Source organism: Bombus pyrosoma, linkage group LG13 (genome assembly GCF_014825855.1).
Source record: "Bombus pyrosoma isolate SC7728 linkage group LG13, ASM1482585v1, whole genome shotgun sequence".
Classification (NCBI taxonomy): Eukaryota; Metazoa; Arthropoda; class Insecta; order Hymenoptera; family Apidae; genus Bombus; species Bombus pyrosoma.
This window is the reverse complement of record NC_057782.1, coordinates 9920568-9936762: the sequence shown is the minus strand read 5'-3', so window position 1 is coordinate 9936762 and position 16195 is coordinate 9920568. Positions and strand designations below refer to the sequence as shown.

Here is a 16195-nt window from a genome sequence, read left to right as displayed (position 1 = left end):
GCTAAACGTGACTTAACAGATGACCGCCAGTGTGTGTTTACGCGATTTTTACGTCACGTGCGTACCGCAGCTCGTTTCCTAGTGACGTGAGTGACGTAATGACTCGTACGTGAAAGTCATTAAGCATTGGCAACGTGAGAGTGCAATTGAAACGGCTCGTTAAGTGATTTAGAAGCGCATTTCCGACCACCTTAGAGTCGAATGGCTGTTATTAAATCCCTCCGTTATTTATTATTGCCTTTTTCCATAGTTCCATATAACGAATGAATCGATCAGACCTAATCGATGGTAGCGTGTAAAAGCAAACACGGTTTGATTAATTTTCAGAGGTGCAATTTTTATTCCAAACAAGTTTTAACGTAGTACCGTGAAATCTGCATATACAGGCTGGCGTAAAAAGGCGAGTCTCAGACTTTGTGGCAATAATTAAAACTCGCGTTTATCACGCGATCATCGCGATCCGATCGTCGAAGGTAAATCACCAAAAGACAGGCGAACGTTGTAATTACAGCGTGGCGATTCGTCTCGAAGCACCCACGTGGATCGATGGCGCACGTGCAGACGTAGGTCGCACACAGGATGCTTGGTCGCGGTTTTTATAGCAATTCGTGGATCAGCGACACACGGGGGTCGTCGACGTAACGCGAATTGACAGCGAGTATCGCGTGTCGGTATCACGTACGGTGCTACCGAGTGATTCACGATACGGTTGAAATCACCATTGCGGCCTGCGACTGTCGACACGGGAATATCCAAGCCGTACGTGTTATGCGCTGTAAACACAGCGAATAGAATCACCGCGTAGGTGTGTCCAGAACTATTTCTATCGACCTGCATGCCATACTGCCGTTCGAAACCTAAAACAATGAGATTATCGTCAGAATAGCTGTAATGATATATCATCGTTTGGCTGCCATGCCGTGCGATCGATGCTGTTTCTACGAACAAAAAGGAATTCTGAAACTTTCGGCAGATTAGAAGGAAGCTTAGACAGCTAAATAATTTCACGCGTTAAATACGATGGATTTTGAAATGGTGGGTAGACTCCGAATGTTAGATCCTTGGCGATTAGTTTTGGACTCGGAAGGTTCGATCACGTGTTTCAAAATTTTGTACGGTATATCCGATGTACGTGGAAATTCTGGTTTTCCCGGACTTCCGTCTGTTCGAGGCCACAGCTTGTCATCGGAAATCTGCAGCATGTCGTTTCGGTTCGTGTCTTCCGACCGTTCCGTGTCTATTCCACGAATACTACCAGTTGTTCTGTCCACCATATGGCGACGAAATGCTCGCACCTATGCGCCTTCCCGACGGAATTGCATTGTTATTCGGCAGACTTGGCGCAACACATGTTTCCTCAGAGTGCTGCCCAGTTCCGTCAATAAGAGGAACGTGGCTTGAAGAACGGGGAAACCATTTTATGACCGCCCGTACGATGATTTACAGTTCCTCTCTCCAACTATCCTTGTTATAATCGATTGAACGCTGCTGGATCGAGTAACTTGTTCCTGTGTTTATGCAGCTGAATTCGAAAATTTGTGTAATCTTCCGAAGCAACGTATACGATTGCAAAGCAGACACTGGAAAGCAGGGAAATTCGAAAATTTGAGAAAATGGAAATTGATAAAATGGAAATTAATTAATAGAAAAAAATAGAAAACGCGAGAAGAAAAGCAAGCGAAAGGGAGAAATGGAATCTATGAACAGTAAGGAGTAATTGGGGTGAGAATTTAAATTTGAAGAGCGAGATGGAAAGAGACAAAAGTTAAATAAGTAAAATAAGACAAATCATGTAACTATAATAAAATATTTGAAGAGTAGGTGTTCGGATAACAAAGGCCACACTGTACCGTGTAAGTCTACTACGATTTAATTTCCAGTTATTTTTAGTTGCTCGTCCAACTTCCCGATTAACAATACGGAAGGAACGTACGCTTTCTCGAGACAGACGAAGAAGCTTCTTCGAAATCGGCGATAAAATTCCGCAGCAGGATTCGTTCGAATCTGATAGGCCAGATAGATAATACCATAAGAGATGTCACATACGTACGCAATTGCCGTTGCATTGTTCATATACCGCGTATGGAAGTGGGTCGTTGCATCGTAACTGCAGATGAAACGATTCTGATTAATTCGTTCTTTTATTAATGCGATTAAGATCGACCAATTAATCTGCTCGTCCAGACCCAGTTCCCTTCGTGATTGATCTCGTTGCGTACGAGCTACGAATGCGACTCTCTATTCTCGATCATGTACATCGCAGCCACTTATTTATTGCACGACAATGCAACGCCACAATTTATTGCATTCCTTCCGTCTCGCCGTCATTCCTTCCGTTCTCTTCTATTTTCCTTCTCTTTTATTCCGGCGAATTATCGCGATGATAAAATGAAGATATTCGAATAATAAATAAGATAAATTGCAATTAAAAATAACACATTCTCGTTCTAGTAGAATTAGAAAAGATAGTAGTACTAAAGGTATTAAAAGACTAAAGAGGAAAATATCGTTTGTAGAGAATTGTTTATAGATCAGGCAGATTTTCCACGAAACGATAAAGAATTTTTAAAGCTCGAGTAACAAAAATCTTTCCTGTCCTGAGACGAAGTGGCTTGTTTAAAGTCTGGTTCGGAGAAACTGCCAGCGTTTACCATACAGATATCTTTTATTAGCAACGAGGCTGATGTAATCGAGTAAACAGTTGTCTGATAAGAACAATAACAGAGCAACGTATGAATTCGCAAGGTCTCAAACGTGACCAATGCGAACGTGGAGATTTCACGAGTTTTGCCAAGTCTGGTGTCCACGTGCACGTTTTCTCACCACAGTCTTGGCCATACGTGTCGGCTTATCTAGAAGAGTCGCTTGAACACGTACAGATTGATGGAAACGAAAGTCGCTAAATTCCTGTTTGCTTCTCTTGGACTTTTTCAACGCTCGTTATGAAACTTTTGATCGTAAATTCGTCAATATCGTACTTACGGTAAAAAACGCGATCGAAGGTCGTGAAATTCTAAGATTTCCAAGACGAAACAAATTATTTCATCCGGCTCTTTTATGTAACTTTCTCAGAATTAAACACTCACTTAATTCGCCATTGAAGCATGTCGACGTTCAACGACGTCGAAGGCTTAATTTTTGCTCGCGACAAATCTTAAGCTCGAAACTATCCAACTGAAGGGAATTTTATAAGACGAGTGCGTTTTTATCTGTGCGAATGACACGAGTGAATTGTAAATTCACGCAAGAACGAGACACAGTTAATCTCGATCGCTAATCGAAGCCGCTGAATGGCCTTGAATTCATTCAAAGACAGTCATACGTTCCGCCTCGCATGCTTATACTACCGCCAGATGTAAATTACGCTCGAGGAATGTTCAATTGGATCTATAATTGCTCGTGACCGAGATAGAATCGAAGACTTTCCGATCCTAGAAAGGAAAGCCATACTTTTTTCCTCCATGAAATTCGATACGCGGCTAATTTCGCAAGAATTCATGATCATTGGTGGCCGGATCAGTATGGTTTGATATTTACTTTGGAATAAACGTATGGTAATTATTTATGAAAATTGTATGGTAATGAAATTTTAATTGAATCGCGAAGATTTCTCAGATTATACGGCGATTAGAAAGTTTCCAAGCGATCTTTTCCAATAAATAACGTAGTCGCGTTGGCACAATTTTACTTGAAAAAGTTTTATCGAGAATTGGACACAAAGAAGTTTCGGGCTGCTGGTTTTCGACTGTCACGTATGAAATTGTTTTTCTTGTCGTATGTCTAAAAGAACATTAAAATTCCAATTTGGCGCTGATATTTCCTGCCGAGGAATTACCACGCACCCGGAAATTTTCTCTTTGTCGGCGCTTAATTAGAATACAATCCGCGCGTGGCGATGCGTTCTGATAACTGTGCATATTATGTATGCGCGATTAACAGATGAATATGTAATTAGTCACCTGCCGAAATTTATTCTCTGTCGACTTTTAGGTGTTGCGTTAAATCGCAGTTCTAGTAGCGGAAATTACGCAATAAATAGTTAACAAATCTAACTTTAAAATTCTTAGCATTTTTCAAAAAGTTCGTTCGTAGTTCAGCGCAAATAAAATAATTCCAGCTTCGCTGTCGGTCCCAAGAAGCAACGTCACTGTGTTACTCACAGAATAATGTTGCAAACGAACGAAATTTTAAACAGAATGAAATTCTTTCTCCTCGCGAGGATTCACCCTCTATGGCGAACAGAAAGAGCCACCCTTCGCGTCAGCTGTTTCATAAATCAACGCTCGTACATCGAGTGACCCGGCACGCTCGTGTACGTGCGATTTCGCTTCGGGTGATCGAAGCTTCGCTCACAGTGAAAGTCGCGAGCGTCAGTGAGGTGGTGCTCCTTATAAAGTAGCGGAGAGCCTCGACGTCGATACGCCTTCGTTCCACTTGCGTCATCGATTGATCGCGCGTCAAGACGCGCGCGTTGCGTGTCCCTAAATTCCGGTTGCACAATGGAACTTTAGAACGATCCATGTCCATTTGAAATCGAACGACAAGACTTGCGAAATCTCTCGTTGAGTTGGCATGTTTGGAAAAGTAGGCCATGGGGGTGTTCAACCCCCTCGTACTTTGCGATTCTCTTCGCTGCATTATTCGGAGAAAGTATCGATCATGGACTTTTCAATAGGAATACTTTTTCTCAATTATCACAAGCATATATTTTATATCATATAATAATTTTTTTAAATATGATTGTACAAGTTTCTATAGATTGTTGTTTGTCTTTTAATCCATAGAAAATATCGATTCGTACTGGCGCTTTACGAGATCGCAATTAATAAGATCAATTCGCGGAATTGTCAGTGTTATAAATATCCAATACGTAGCGCGAATGACATTATAATTAATTCCATGAGCGTGTCGCGTTTCATTGCACGACCGTTTTATTCGAGTTCGTTAGAATCTCGCCGAGATATTCGCACTAGCCTGAGGAAGAAATTTCGCAACAATTCGACACAGCTGTTTTAACGGAATTTCGTTCTGTTCAGCGATAATGCAGCCGAGTTGCATGTACATATCGTGCGGAAGGCGTCTTCTACCTGGTTTTAAATTTCCTAGCACGCACATGCTCATTACCATATGTACGCTCCACGGGAACATCTCGAGTTCGCTGAACTCTACACCTTAATCGAGCATTCATTCCAAAAATCGGCTATGTTCTCACTTCCAGCTGTCTTCTATCTCTTTAGCGATAAATACTACAGACACTATGCCACACTACACTCGCTTAGTACGATAGACGATTCTTCACGAACAACTTTTAGCGGATAATCTATCATTTCTGCTTAATCTTCCTATATCTAAAACTTTCTATGACGTTTCCTGAAATCACGATAAGAATTCTTATTGGAGATATACGTTGAATGCGTTGGCGAAATTTCTATGCGATGGTGATAATAAATTATTTATTGGTAGTTAATTTTTAAAGAACGATCATGCAGTCCGAAAAATATTGAAACAAACTGAGATAAAGGAAATTACCTTTCAATTATCCGTTTGAAAAAATGACAAGCCTAACTGATTGTGAATGAAATTCATCATAAGAGAGGATATCAGATTTTACGTGACGCGTCGGATGCTTTTCATGGGCGTATAGAAGGCACTTCCCTTTGTAGGGACTTAAAGTGTTACGTGATTTCCGGCTTGAAATACTAAGATTGCATTACAATCGTCATTCTTTATGCGCATACACGGATTTCTGTTTGATTATGACAGTTGTGACGGAAGGAAGTCGGTGAATTAAATGTTCCTTTCTCTACGATATAACGTATATTCGGATGCAGATATTCAACATTGCTGCAGCTGAAGGCTAGATCGAACGAAGTCTTTCCGTTGGAAAAACACATAATTATTCGACCCATTGTCAAAATTTAGATCCTTCTCCTACGGGTTGCTTTTACGATTCAATTTATTTTAATCGAGAGATCGTTATCGTCGGATCGAACTTAGGCGGACACGCGATTAAACGAAACAAGTATCGATTATCTATCATGCTTGTTCTGCAACCTTGAATCTACGTGATCAGTCTACGCGGAGGCTGCAAAACTTCCATTGTTTCACGCGACACCCACGCATAGCGTTGAAATGCAGTAGAATCTTTGTTATGCGAATTGTCATCGTTCGGACGCTTTGCTCTTTGAGATTAGATCTTCTTCAACCTCGGTATATCGACCGTGTGCTGTCTATGACAATCGAAACTCGGCATTGCCTTAAATTAAAGACCATAAAATTCAAATTAAGCATCTTAGAGAGCTACCAATCGCATTCACTTCGTTGTCGTCCCTAAATCACGAATAAGACCATCCGTCCCAGCGCCATAAATCAGCACCAAGCGTATTTTATACGCAGGAGAGGTGATTTTTTCGCGCATGGGTGCAATGAGCGTGCACGAACGCTTCAATGGGCCAATAAATAAATCCATCGTTGCTGGACGAAGAGGTATCGCCGGGACAGGTTGTGGCCTTTTGCGCGAACGGACAACGACGGCGGCGTAAAAATAGCGGCGTGTATCGCGCGGAAAAATCGCGGCCGTGCATGAATTAGAGAGCCGGGCGAACATCGGCGTCCCTTTGGCGTCGCGGCACGCGAGGCCGTCGTATTGACTTATATCGCGACGCGACAGACGCGCATTTGTAATCGCCGTATTTGGCAAAATCGGACGGCTCCATTCGCGGCAACGAGACCCGTCCGTCCCGTGCAATCTCCGGCTTTGATCGCTGAAAACGCGGCGAATCCGCGACAAATTTATACGCGCCGCGAGATGCGTGAGAAACATCGCCGGGGGAAGCGGGAGGATCACGAGAGAAATACGGAACCGCGTTCTTGCGAAATCTTGCTTAGACAGACTTCTGTTACTTTCGCGATTTCAGAGATTAGGAAACTGTCGGATATGAACGTCGAATTGGCTGAAAAGTTTCTAGTATTTGCGGTGAAAATGGAACTACGTGCTTCGTCCAGTTGAATTCGCATTTTACGCTAAATCCACTCCATTCACAAATTTCCAAATCAGATTTCTACATCGATGCTTTTGAAGTTTCTTACGTAATCTACTTGTAGCTGTTCTACGAGGAATTTCGACACGAATCACGGATATATACGACTAGAATAAATAATTGGAAAGCACGATTACGCTGGCTTTTAAACAAGATCGACACCGCGGACTAGCTTTCTCGTAATTTGTACGAAGTTTCTTGCTCGATCGTTGCCTCGATCTCTTGATTGATTTATTTATTGATTCGTTGATGTAGTCATAGATGTTGATTGCCAGCAGGCATCGAGTGTTTTCATAGGGTACGCGTTCACTGTTGATTTATTCAACCAGTCGACTTCACGGAGAAAAGAGTCCCGTGTGCCCCCGTTCCTTTTTGCTGGTCGTAATTGAAATTCCGATCGAATTAAGTGCTCTGTGGCGATATGATGTTATTGAGTCGTTTGCAGCTTCACGCTCGTTAGGATCGGTATGTCAGCAGCTACTGTGTTATTTTAGCGTCGTCCGTGTGTTTGGATCTTCGTACTGTTCTCTCTCTATTCTTTTCTCATAGACGAGACAACGTTGTTACGACGATACTTTCCATATATATTTTCTACACAGAATCTCATAGGGCTTTTGCGATCGTTACAGATATAAAGTAAAACAAAACTGAAGATTAAAGCGTATTTCGAACAATAAAATTCTACTTAAAAGCAGGGGTATTTCCTCAGACCACGAGTTTCCATCAAAATTCACGAGCCAAGTGCACTCACGAATCGTTTCTCGAGCTAATTTAGAAGATGCTAAATCATTGCACCTGCGCGTTTGTCGGTGCAGCTGCAGGCTTTCATTAGCACGTAGCGAGGCCTCGGCATCCAATAAATCTGAGACGATCGAACATATTGCACACGCATCCGCACATGTTTTTCAATCACCACAAATTTGAGAAATGGGTTTGCAATCTTCCTCGAAACTGTACCGTAGAAATCATTGAAAATCGTCGAGTTTGAAACATCGAGTGCAGCTGTCTGTATCCGCGCGTCCATCTATGTACATGGACATATGGCAAATTATACCGATTGCCGAACTAAAATCGTAGGAATCGTACAAGGTGTTCGTGCAACAGAAGTCTATAACTTGTAACTTGTAACTTGTCAATTATACCGTTGTCCACTTATACGATACTTTCGGCCGCACCCTGTATAAAATCTTTAGGAAACAAGAAGCTGTATCGAGACGTGAAACCTGTACCGAACGATCTGAAATAGCGATCCGAGGTTTGTAACCTGTCATTTTTATCGTCAGCCGTATAAAGACTGGATCCAGCGGGGATCGAATAAAAAAGAATCTAAATTGTTCTCCAAACTGGATCGACATTGTATAAATCAACGCGTTTCAACTTTCCCTCGATGTCAGGTTGCTTGTCCTCGCTTAACCTGCCGCTTGCCACGAACCATCTTTACCGCCTACTGTCACGACTATCCGCGAGATTGACACACCTGAATAGAACTATCGTCGAATCCTGTTCGTGACGACTGATAACGGTACTAGCATTTAACGGGCAAAGGGGAAATAAATATTGCAGAGGCAAGCGAATATTAAATTAAGAGAAGCGAGCAAGCCAAGCGAGACACTATGGTAATAAAATTAAAACGTGCAAACTTCAAAAACCAGGAATAGTGGTTTTTTGCCGAAAAATATGCTAAAAAGAAGAAAATAATTTCCTTAATCAGGTGTTATTAGGTAATTGAACGTAATATACCGGGAAACCTGTACACGTTAAGCACACTCGGTAATCACGTAGGGTATCGTTCGATGAATGAAAGAAAAACCTTTGGACAGACCGACGAACAGAAAAATAAGCTAAATAATAATCATTAATATGGACGAGAGGGAATTATACAATTTCTTGGCGACCGATAGATTTTCCGACGAGCAATTCTAGCTGCGAATTTTAAAACCATTTGCGAGAAGTTGCGCGGTTGTAATCGAGTAATTGCTAGAATCGATGAAAGGCACACGGATAAAAGGTAAATTATTAAATTATCTTTGCAGGGAAAAAAACGGAAAGGTTGACGATAGCGAGAGAAAAGAAGGATTTCTAAACGTTTGTATTCGCGGTATCCTGTGGGACCGGTTCGCCCCTGCATTCCTGTTCTGGTGCATGCGTCACATATTGGTGACTGCAGTTCCTCACGATTGCAGAAAAAAATAGAGTGGGCGAGCTTAAGTCCTCGTCAGGTTCGACCCACGGTTGCTATTAACGCGGCGTGTCCGCGAATCCGTTGGGCATCGAGGTCGTAAATGGATCGAATTTCGTTGGATAACAATTCGGATGCAACAACCCTCCGCGATGAAAATGATTTTCCATTTGCTCATCGCAGCGGATCAAATGCATCGAATTTCACGATTACATCGTAGAATAATTTCGTTCGCTGGGAAGTAGAATGATTCGTTCGGATAAGAGGAACCGCGAAAGCTGGAAATCTTCATCAGAGGATTCAACGAGTTGATTGATTCGTCCCTGTTCATCGCTGGTTACCGTTTGTTCTTATCAAAACGACACATGGCAATTCCGGCGGCGAGTTGCGTAGACTTGCGAATCACTTGCATAACTCGCATAATCGTCGCTCCAGCCGTTGTAAACGCGCCTCTGCAGGCGTATGCGAGTTTTACCTACACTCTGACTGCAGCCTAGGAGCTGGAGTATGCCAAGGTTGCCCTGTAAACGGTGGCATTTTTACGCCTCGAACGGAGACGACGATGATCTCGCCGACAAAAGAGTCTCAGTTGCTTTAAAAAAGCGCCTCTTCGAAAGTTCGAACGGAGCTTCTTTTCATCCATAGAAACGGAACAAATGTTTCTAGGTCGGTGTTCAACGATAAAATACTTTGCACTTTCGTGCGCTTGAAAGGATTCTGTTTCGTTGTTTGCATGCAAGATAATGATTTATTCGAGGAAGCTTTCTAGATCGCGTTATTTTTACTCAGAGATAATTATTAACGCGGCGAGAGAGAAATTTATGATATTGCTTTTGCTCATAGTAAAGAACCGAGTCTTTATCCCAAAGTGAAATTCAACGAAACGAACGTTTTCTCCGTCAGTTTCGTCCATTGTTCGACGATAAAACGCTACGCATCATTTATCAGCCTGCGGCAATACAACTACATATTCGAAAGTCATTTTTCTTTATCAGAAGTGCTTTATGCTTCGTGAGTTGAGACGATTCTCTTCAAATTTAATATCAAATACGTAACTTCTAATTTAATTGCTCCTTCTTATTTTCGACTTCGGAGATTATCGTCAAATTTTATCGAACGAGCAACTAAACACGCGAAAAGTATCTGATATCCTGCCTTTCATTAATTTTATTTTTCTCCTATAGTAATCTCCATCGCGATAAGATTTAATTGTTGCAGAATTACGCGCAGAGTAAAGAAATTTTTATTCGGAAAAGTTCAAGGCAAGCCAGGATATAAGAGCAAGGCTGCTTTAGAAATCGCGTTGTTTGTTCACTCAGCACTTTGCTTCTCTCACGTGTATCTCAACGATATCGATTATTTATAGAAAATAAGAATAACGAATGACCCCTTGTCTATCCCAATGCGTTGTTTTACGTTGTAAAATTCATCTGTATGCAGGTGGTATTAATCACATGGTGCTATAGGTCATGGTAATTTTAAGTACAACCCCAGGACCGACACACCCTTTCAGGGTAATTATACGATCTATTACCTCGGCTAGCAATCTTCATATTGTGTGCACACGCCTACGTCCAGACGTAAAGATTCGATGATAACGCGCGATGATTGTACTCTGCCACGAAGCGCCGGAAATTACGTGTTTTTGATAATGTTTTTAACGAGGTAACGTGGAATGTTTAAATTAAAAATAGACTTATTAAAAGAGGGAAAATATTTAATAAAGCACTACGTGTGACTATATTAAAATCAGGAATTATTCGCGTCGCTGTATTTCATTAATTTTTAAAACAATTTCCGATATCGTGAATAAAAAATGTCGAACGAGTTAACAAGAGAAGATATTTCGTGCAACGTTTCAAACGTAAATTCCTCGAGTACGAGGAAAGACGATAACTATCGTCGTATAATTCCTGAAGACTATCGCGCTACTGTTAACGAGGCAGTGAAATGATTCTTGACGATGCTCTTCGATTTACGAATTACAAATTCGTAAGACAGAAGTTTTCGAAATATTAAAAGCTCGTCAAATATTGCACGATGATTTACGTTGTCGTATTTTAATTCTTTGCTCCGATAATTTCAATGATAATCTAGAACCGGAGAGCCGTTCATTAGAAAAGTGGAGTAGTCGTTAAATTCTAAGCCAAGAAATACAATGGGTAGTTTAGAGCACAAGATGATGATCGTTAAAATAATTGAACATCTATAGACGATAATTGTCCTCGTTAATTTTAGAACCAAACGGTTACCTACTTAAGAGGAGAATAACACGCGATCATGCGTTAACATTAACTTTTGGCGTTATATTCCAATGAATATTTATTGTCAGAAATATTTCATACGTATCGGTTCCAAACGCTATCGTTTAAATATCGATACGGCACTATAGAAGATTAAAGAAAATAACAAATTAAATTACGACCTAATCGTCGCTTCACAATTACTATTTCATTAACTCTGGCTCGACAAAGAGCTAATTGATTTCAATAAACCTACATGTTCATTTCCACATTTTAGTACGATGGAACTGTCACTCAGCAACAATGTGTTCGGTGAAACCGATAAAAATTGCGGTGGCAAGTGTGTTACCTGGTTTAATAACTCGTCCGTTGGTCGGATCAGTTACTGACTTCTTGCGCCACTGTTCAAAATAGCTCGTGACCACTGACCTCGATCTCGGAAATACGTTCGCATCATCGTCTTTCCTCAACGATAATGAATATCGAACGATGACCAGCTAACATTAACCATCGCACTAATGACGCAACGCCTTCGTTTCGGCTGCGTTTTATTATCAACGTACGATTTTCATTCTCTCGAGAGTCCGAGTTTAAGGATTTCACGGCTGATTCGATACGTTTCCATTTTCGCAGGGCGATCGTGGGTGCACCGGAGGCCGAAACTCCTCAAGTTGGCGTTCACAGAGGCGGCGCCGTTTACAAATGCGACATCGCTGCCGATGACCGATGCACGCTGATCCATTTCGACAGCAAAGGTAAGAGGAATTAATTTATTATTTTTCACTTTGACTTACTTTCGTTTTTCAAAAATATATCCGATATTTTGCATAACCGTAAAAAAAAAAACGACGATAAAGCAAGCGGTATAAATTTAGGTTTATAGGTTCACAAAGTGTCGTACGTGATTAGGAATCTTATCATACTGGCATTATTTTGCGCAGCACGAGCAATTTAATATGTTTTACTTCGTGATAACGCGTTGTGTTCTTCCATGTCAATTCTCATGCAAATGCGATATTAATAACACGTTATATTTTTTATCGCGAAACCACTCGATTAAATGAATTATTCGAGTTATTCAAACTACTTCGTTCATTTCGAAATTTGGCGCTGTCGTGGTACCTGGCACGTTCTAATTACCTGACATTATCATACTATCACGGTTCTAACGAGATTTGATTTATAGCAGTATTGAAGGAAAATGATCCTGTTAAGTATACCTGCGGCTTACGAAGGATTAAAGAAAGGTACCTAAACGAAGAACTTTGTGCAGATCTCGAAAAGACTATCGCACGTACCACCGCTTATCGCAGGGTAGCATCTTAGCTGGAAGCATGGTCGATTAACCAATTTTCCAAAATCCAAAATCCAATTTAACCAAAAATATTTGAACGGATGAATTTCAAAAGGATCTTGGAAAAATGCAATCGTTTATCGTAGGATAGCTTATCGCGTGCCGGAAGCATGGTCGGATTAATTCTTGCAGTTTGTTTCGTAGCTCAATCCGATATCTGTTTTCCGGTTCTTTCTTCCACTTGCACTCTCGTACCCGCCGTGGGGCATTGAAAGGTAACCTCAACGGGAACATTGTTGCTAACGAGGGCTCGTATCTCGTGTTCCACTAGCTGTTCACAGTCGCTGACCCACATTCTGGCTTTCCACCCGCTTACAAAGCCCTCAAGGAGCTTCGTAATCTCGGCAACCGACGAGTAACCGGCTGACTGGTTGTAGAGCAGCGTTCTATTCTCGGCGACTTTCCACCCACCCTGCCGTTGACCCTTCCACCGCTTCGACTGTTTATCGCTTCTAACCGTATCGATTTCGAACGTTTGCTCGATCCTTTTTCCGAAAGAAACTACGAGCCGACTAAATCGCACCGCGACTAGACCGTTGTACAGAGAGAATTTTGTCAGCCGATCGACAAATCGTATCGCCGAGTAAACGACAGGTGATTCCACGATCTTTTGATTTGTTCGGAATTTTTGTTGCGAGACTTTCGTAATAATGCCAGATACTGAAGAGTCGGATTTCGTTGTACGATATAAGCGAACATCCGTTAGAAAGTATATCTAACACGAAAAATTGGTCGCGCAGAGACGAAAGGAAATCCAAGAGAATTCTATCCCTTCGCCTGGTATCGTCTTTCTCTCGCGAATCAGCGGACTGACTACAAGAACTATGTCTGCGCGAATATCTACATATTGTACGTAGATACACTCTGCCTATCAAAACTCAAATTTACCGAATGCATCTTAATCTTATCGCCGTGTCTCATCTGGCAAAAAGAAAGAAAATCTCGAACTAGAAGAGCAGATCGTTTCATTAAATATTTTCACACCAGAGTCGTCGTATCTTGTCCTTTAATCCAGGAAGCGATCGTCCATCATCGTCGTCGTCGTCGTCGTCGTTATCTCTACGATCGAAAAAAGGATTTCATAGCGGAAGAAAAAAGGAGAGGAGCATCGTAATGACTCAATTCCGAGTCGAACAAGTTGCAACGTAAAAATAAAAAGAGCGAAAACCGAACGAAGCCACGAGCGTGCATAAATTTCCATCTCTCAGCCTCAGCCAGCCATTCGAATTAATAATGACGAAGCGCGCGCGCGTTCTCCCGCGATACGATCTTCCGTTTCAGCGGAGAATGTTGGAGCGAGAGTCGACGTTAATGCCCGCGATGCAAATTAGCGGAATATCATGCTGCCGCGAATTAGACGTGCTTACACACCTCGTAACGATCGTATCTCGTGAATCGTGCACGATTCCGGACCCGTAATTTGCCGGCGCGAAAGTAATTGACTGTTCGAAAGCAATCGGCAGGAAATCACCGGTGCCGATTCTCTGTTATCTCGACGAGGTTCGGTTGAATCGATCGCGTACGAACAAGATCGAGATAAAACAGCGATTCAGGCGCGTTGCATTTTCTTTCGGATTTATTTTCATGGACTTTTCGTTACGATGCGATTATATGGGTATTTCTGCGAGAGAAGATCGCTGGAATATTCTCCGTCGTTTGTTCGACGCCTTGGTAATAGATTCTTTGAGATTACTCGCTGCATTAGCGAGAGACTTCTTTTATTTATATCGAGTGTTTCCGTTCTTTATTTTTCGGAAGCTGTGAAAATAGCCTGGTTTTATCGAGATTGAGAGGTTTTCCACGAGTATTTTATTTCGTTTTATCGAATCTCTCAAAAAATATTGCAGCTTTTGTTTTTCTTATTAACGTTAGCGAGAGAACTACAATTTATGTTAAAACGTTTAGGCAATTTTATTTTATAGTTCCTGAAAATTCATTTTTCTTTCACGGTGGATTTTATGGAATAGTCTGAAAAAAGAAATAAACGAATATCATACCGGCTTTTAGTCTTTGGCCAATAATATTGTTTTCTTCGTTGCGAGATACTAACTGTGGCTATTTTCGAAATGTAACGTTTGCTCGCCTCCAACGACATGTAAATCCGGCCATACGCTCACTCATCACTATTTTAAAATGCCCGTGAGAAAAATAACCGCTTGCGCGGAGTCGTTTCAGCCTGAAGATTTATCAAGCGAAAATGAAAAAAATACTGAAAATACAATCCGCAATCTGAGTGTAAGAATCGCATAAGACGTTGCGCTTGATTTATTATCAAAGTCACTGCCAACGCGCCAATCGTCGAACACGTCACATCGAAAACCACCCCCGATTTAATTCCGCTGTTCTTACCTTTCGTTCCACTCGATCTCCTTCGGCTTCGAATCCAATTTCGTATCACTGCGCTGGATGGTATCGATGCCTGCAAGGTCGTGTCTATTCCGTTCGATCGGATCTCCCGATCTCTAGATCTCTGGTAACCAATAGTATTCGAATCGTTGGAGTATCTGCTATTCCGCGTGCGTACGAGGAAGCAAGTCGTATCTCGCGCGGGTCTGCCCGGAGGTCAGTCACTTCTTCGGGTTCTCGAGCGAACATCTCGTCGCGGAGGAACTCCTCGAGGTGTACACCCTGCGGAGTGGCGTGGCGAGCCGTCTCGGGATACCGGGAACCATCATCCACGCAAGAAGCCGACTCTGCCTAATACAGAAAACCGTAAGGTCGTTCTACCTACGGGCGTGCGCGGACGTAGGTTCGGCGTTTCTTGCCGGATACCATCTGAAGATCTTCAAGGAAGGTCGCGTTGCTCCGTCCCTCGGCTCGCGAACGCGTGCTTAATTGACGTACCCTTAATGAGCGCGGCGAAATAATTGGGCCGCGATAATCGCGACGTCGTTCGTTCCTCCGCCGTCGATAATTCATAATTGCCTCTATTAAGGACTGTGTTCGGTCGATCGTTTGTTTTAATTAGACGAGCGAGCGTGTTTGACAGATGGAGGATTTAAACGAGTCGATTGAACGCGTTAAAAAGTCACGAATAAAGATTCAACGATCTTTCGTTAATAAAAATAACTTTATCGTAATGGATGGACGTTCGAATTGAAATTGGCATTGACCTGTTTCTCGGAATATTTATCGAATATTATTCGACGTGTTTGTAATTTTGCGATTAATTGCGAATAACATTGCGATTGAATTATACTTGAGACATCTGTCTCGGTTCGCCAGTATCGACGTAACCATACGCCTTCGGCAACGATCGCGAGCTAAGGGATAGGAAGCGAAGGACAACTTCCGTTTAAGGGTTACGACTCACCGATACGGCTAACGGGTTCATTCCATTCGTAAAATCGACAAAGAAAAATCCAAGGTGTACTCGCTG

At 42.0% G+C, this 16195-nt stretch overlaps 2 protein-coding genes across 5 annotated transcripts in view; one reads left to right on the top strand and one right to left on the bottom strand.

Annotated features, from left to right (window-relative positions):
• Positions 1-16195, top strand: part of LOC122574329 (integrin alpha-PS2) — a 75198-nt gene that overhangs the window by 9472 nt on the left and 49531 nt on the right. For 2 of the 3 annotated variants that reach the window (XM_043741813.1, XM_043741811.1), the window contains exon 2: positions 12096-12217. In XM_043741813.1, coding sequence (XP_043597748.1) covers positions 12096-12217 — 122 coding nt within the window. Of the gene's footprint in view, positions 1-11739; positions 12022-12095; positions 12218-16195 lie in introns of all 3 variants that reach the window. The other variant, XM_043741814.1, reaches the window with a different exon arrangement.
• Positions 322-15505, bottom strand: LOC122574333. Of its 2 annotated transcripts, XM_043741825.1 has the most exons (3): positions 2983-3213; positions 1133-1580; positions 322-857 (listed from the first exon to the last, which is right to left on the bottom strand). In XM_043741825.1, the coding sequence occupies exons 2-3, from the start codon at positions 1272-1274 to the stop codon at positions 451-453; spliced, it is 549 nt and encodes a 182-aa protein (XP_043597760.1). In that variant the 5' UTR covers positions 1275-1580; positions 2983-3213; the 3' UTR covers positions 322-450. The 2 variants fall into 2 exon arrangements, 1 of the variants encoding a protein (XP_043597760.1); XR_006319004.1 differs by lacking the exons at positions 1133-1580; positions 2983-3213 and adding an exon at positions 15166-15505.

Excerpts from the sequence above, each read along its gene's own strand:
- LOC122574333 (XM_043741825.1), bottom strand. The coding sequence starts at position 1,274 with ATGGTGGACAGAACAACTGGTAGTATTCGTGGAATAGACACGGAACGG. Across the intron at positions 858-1,132 it reads GGGAAAACCAGAATTTCCAC|GTTTCGAACGGCAGTATGGC; the intron begins GTACATCGGATA and ends TCATTGTTTTAG.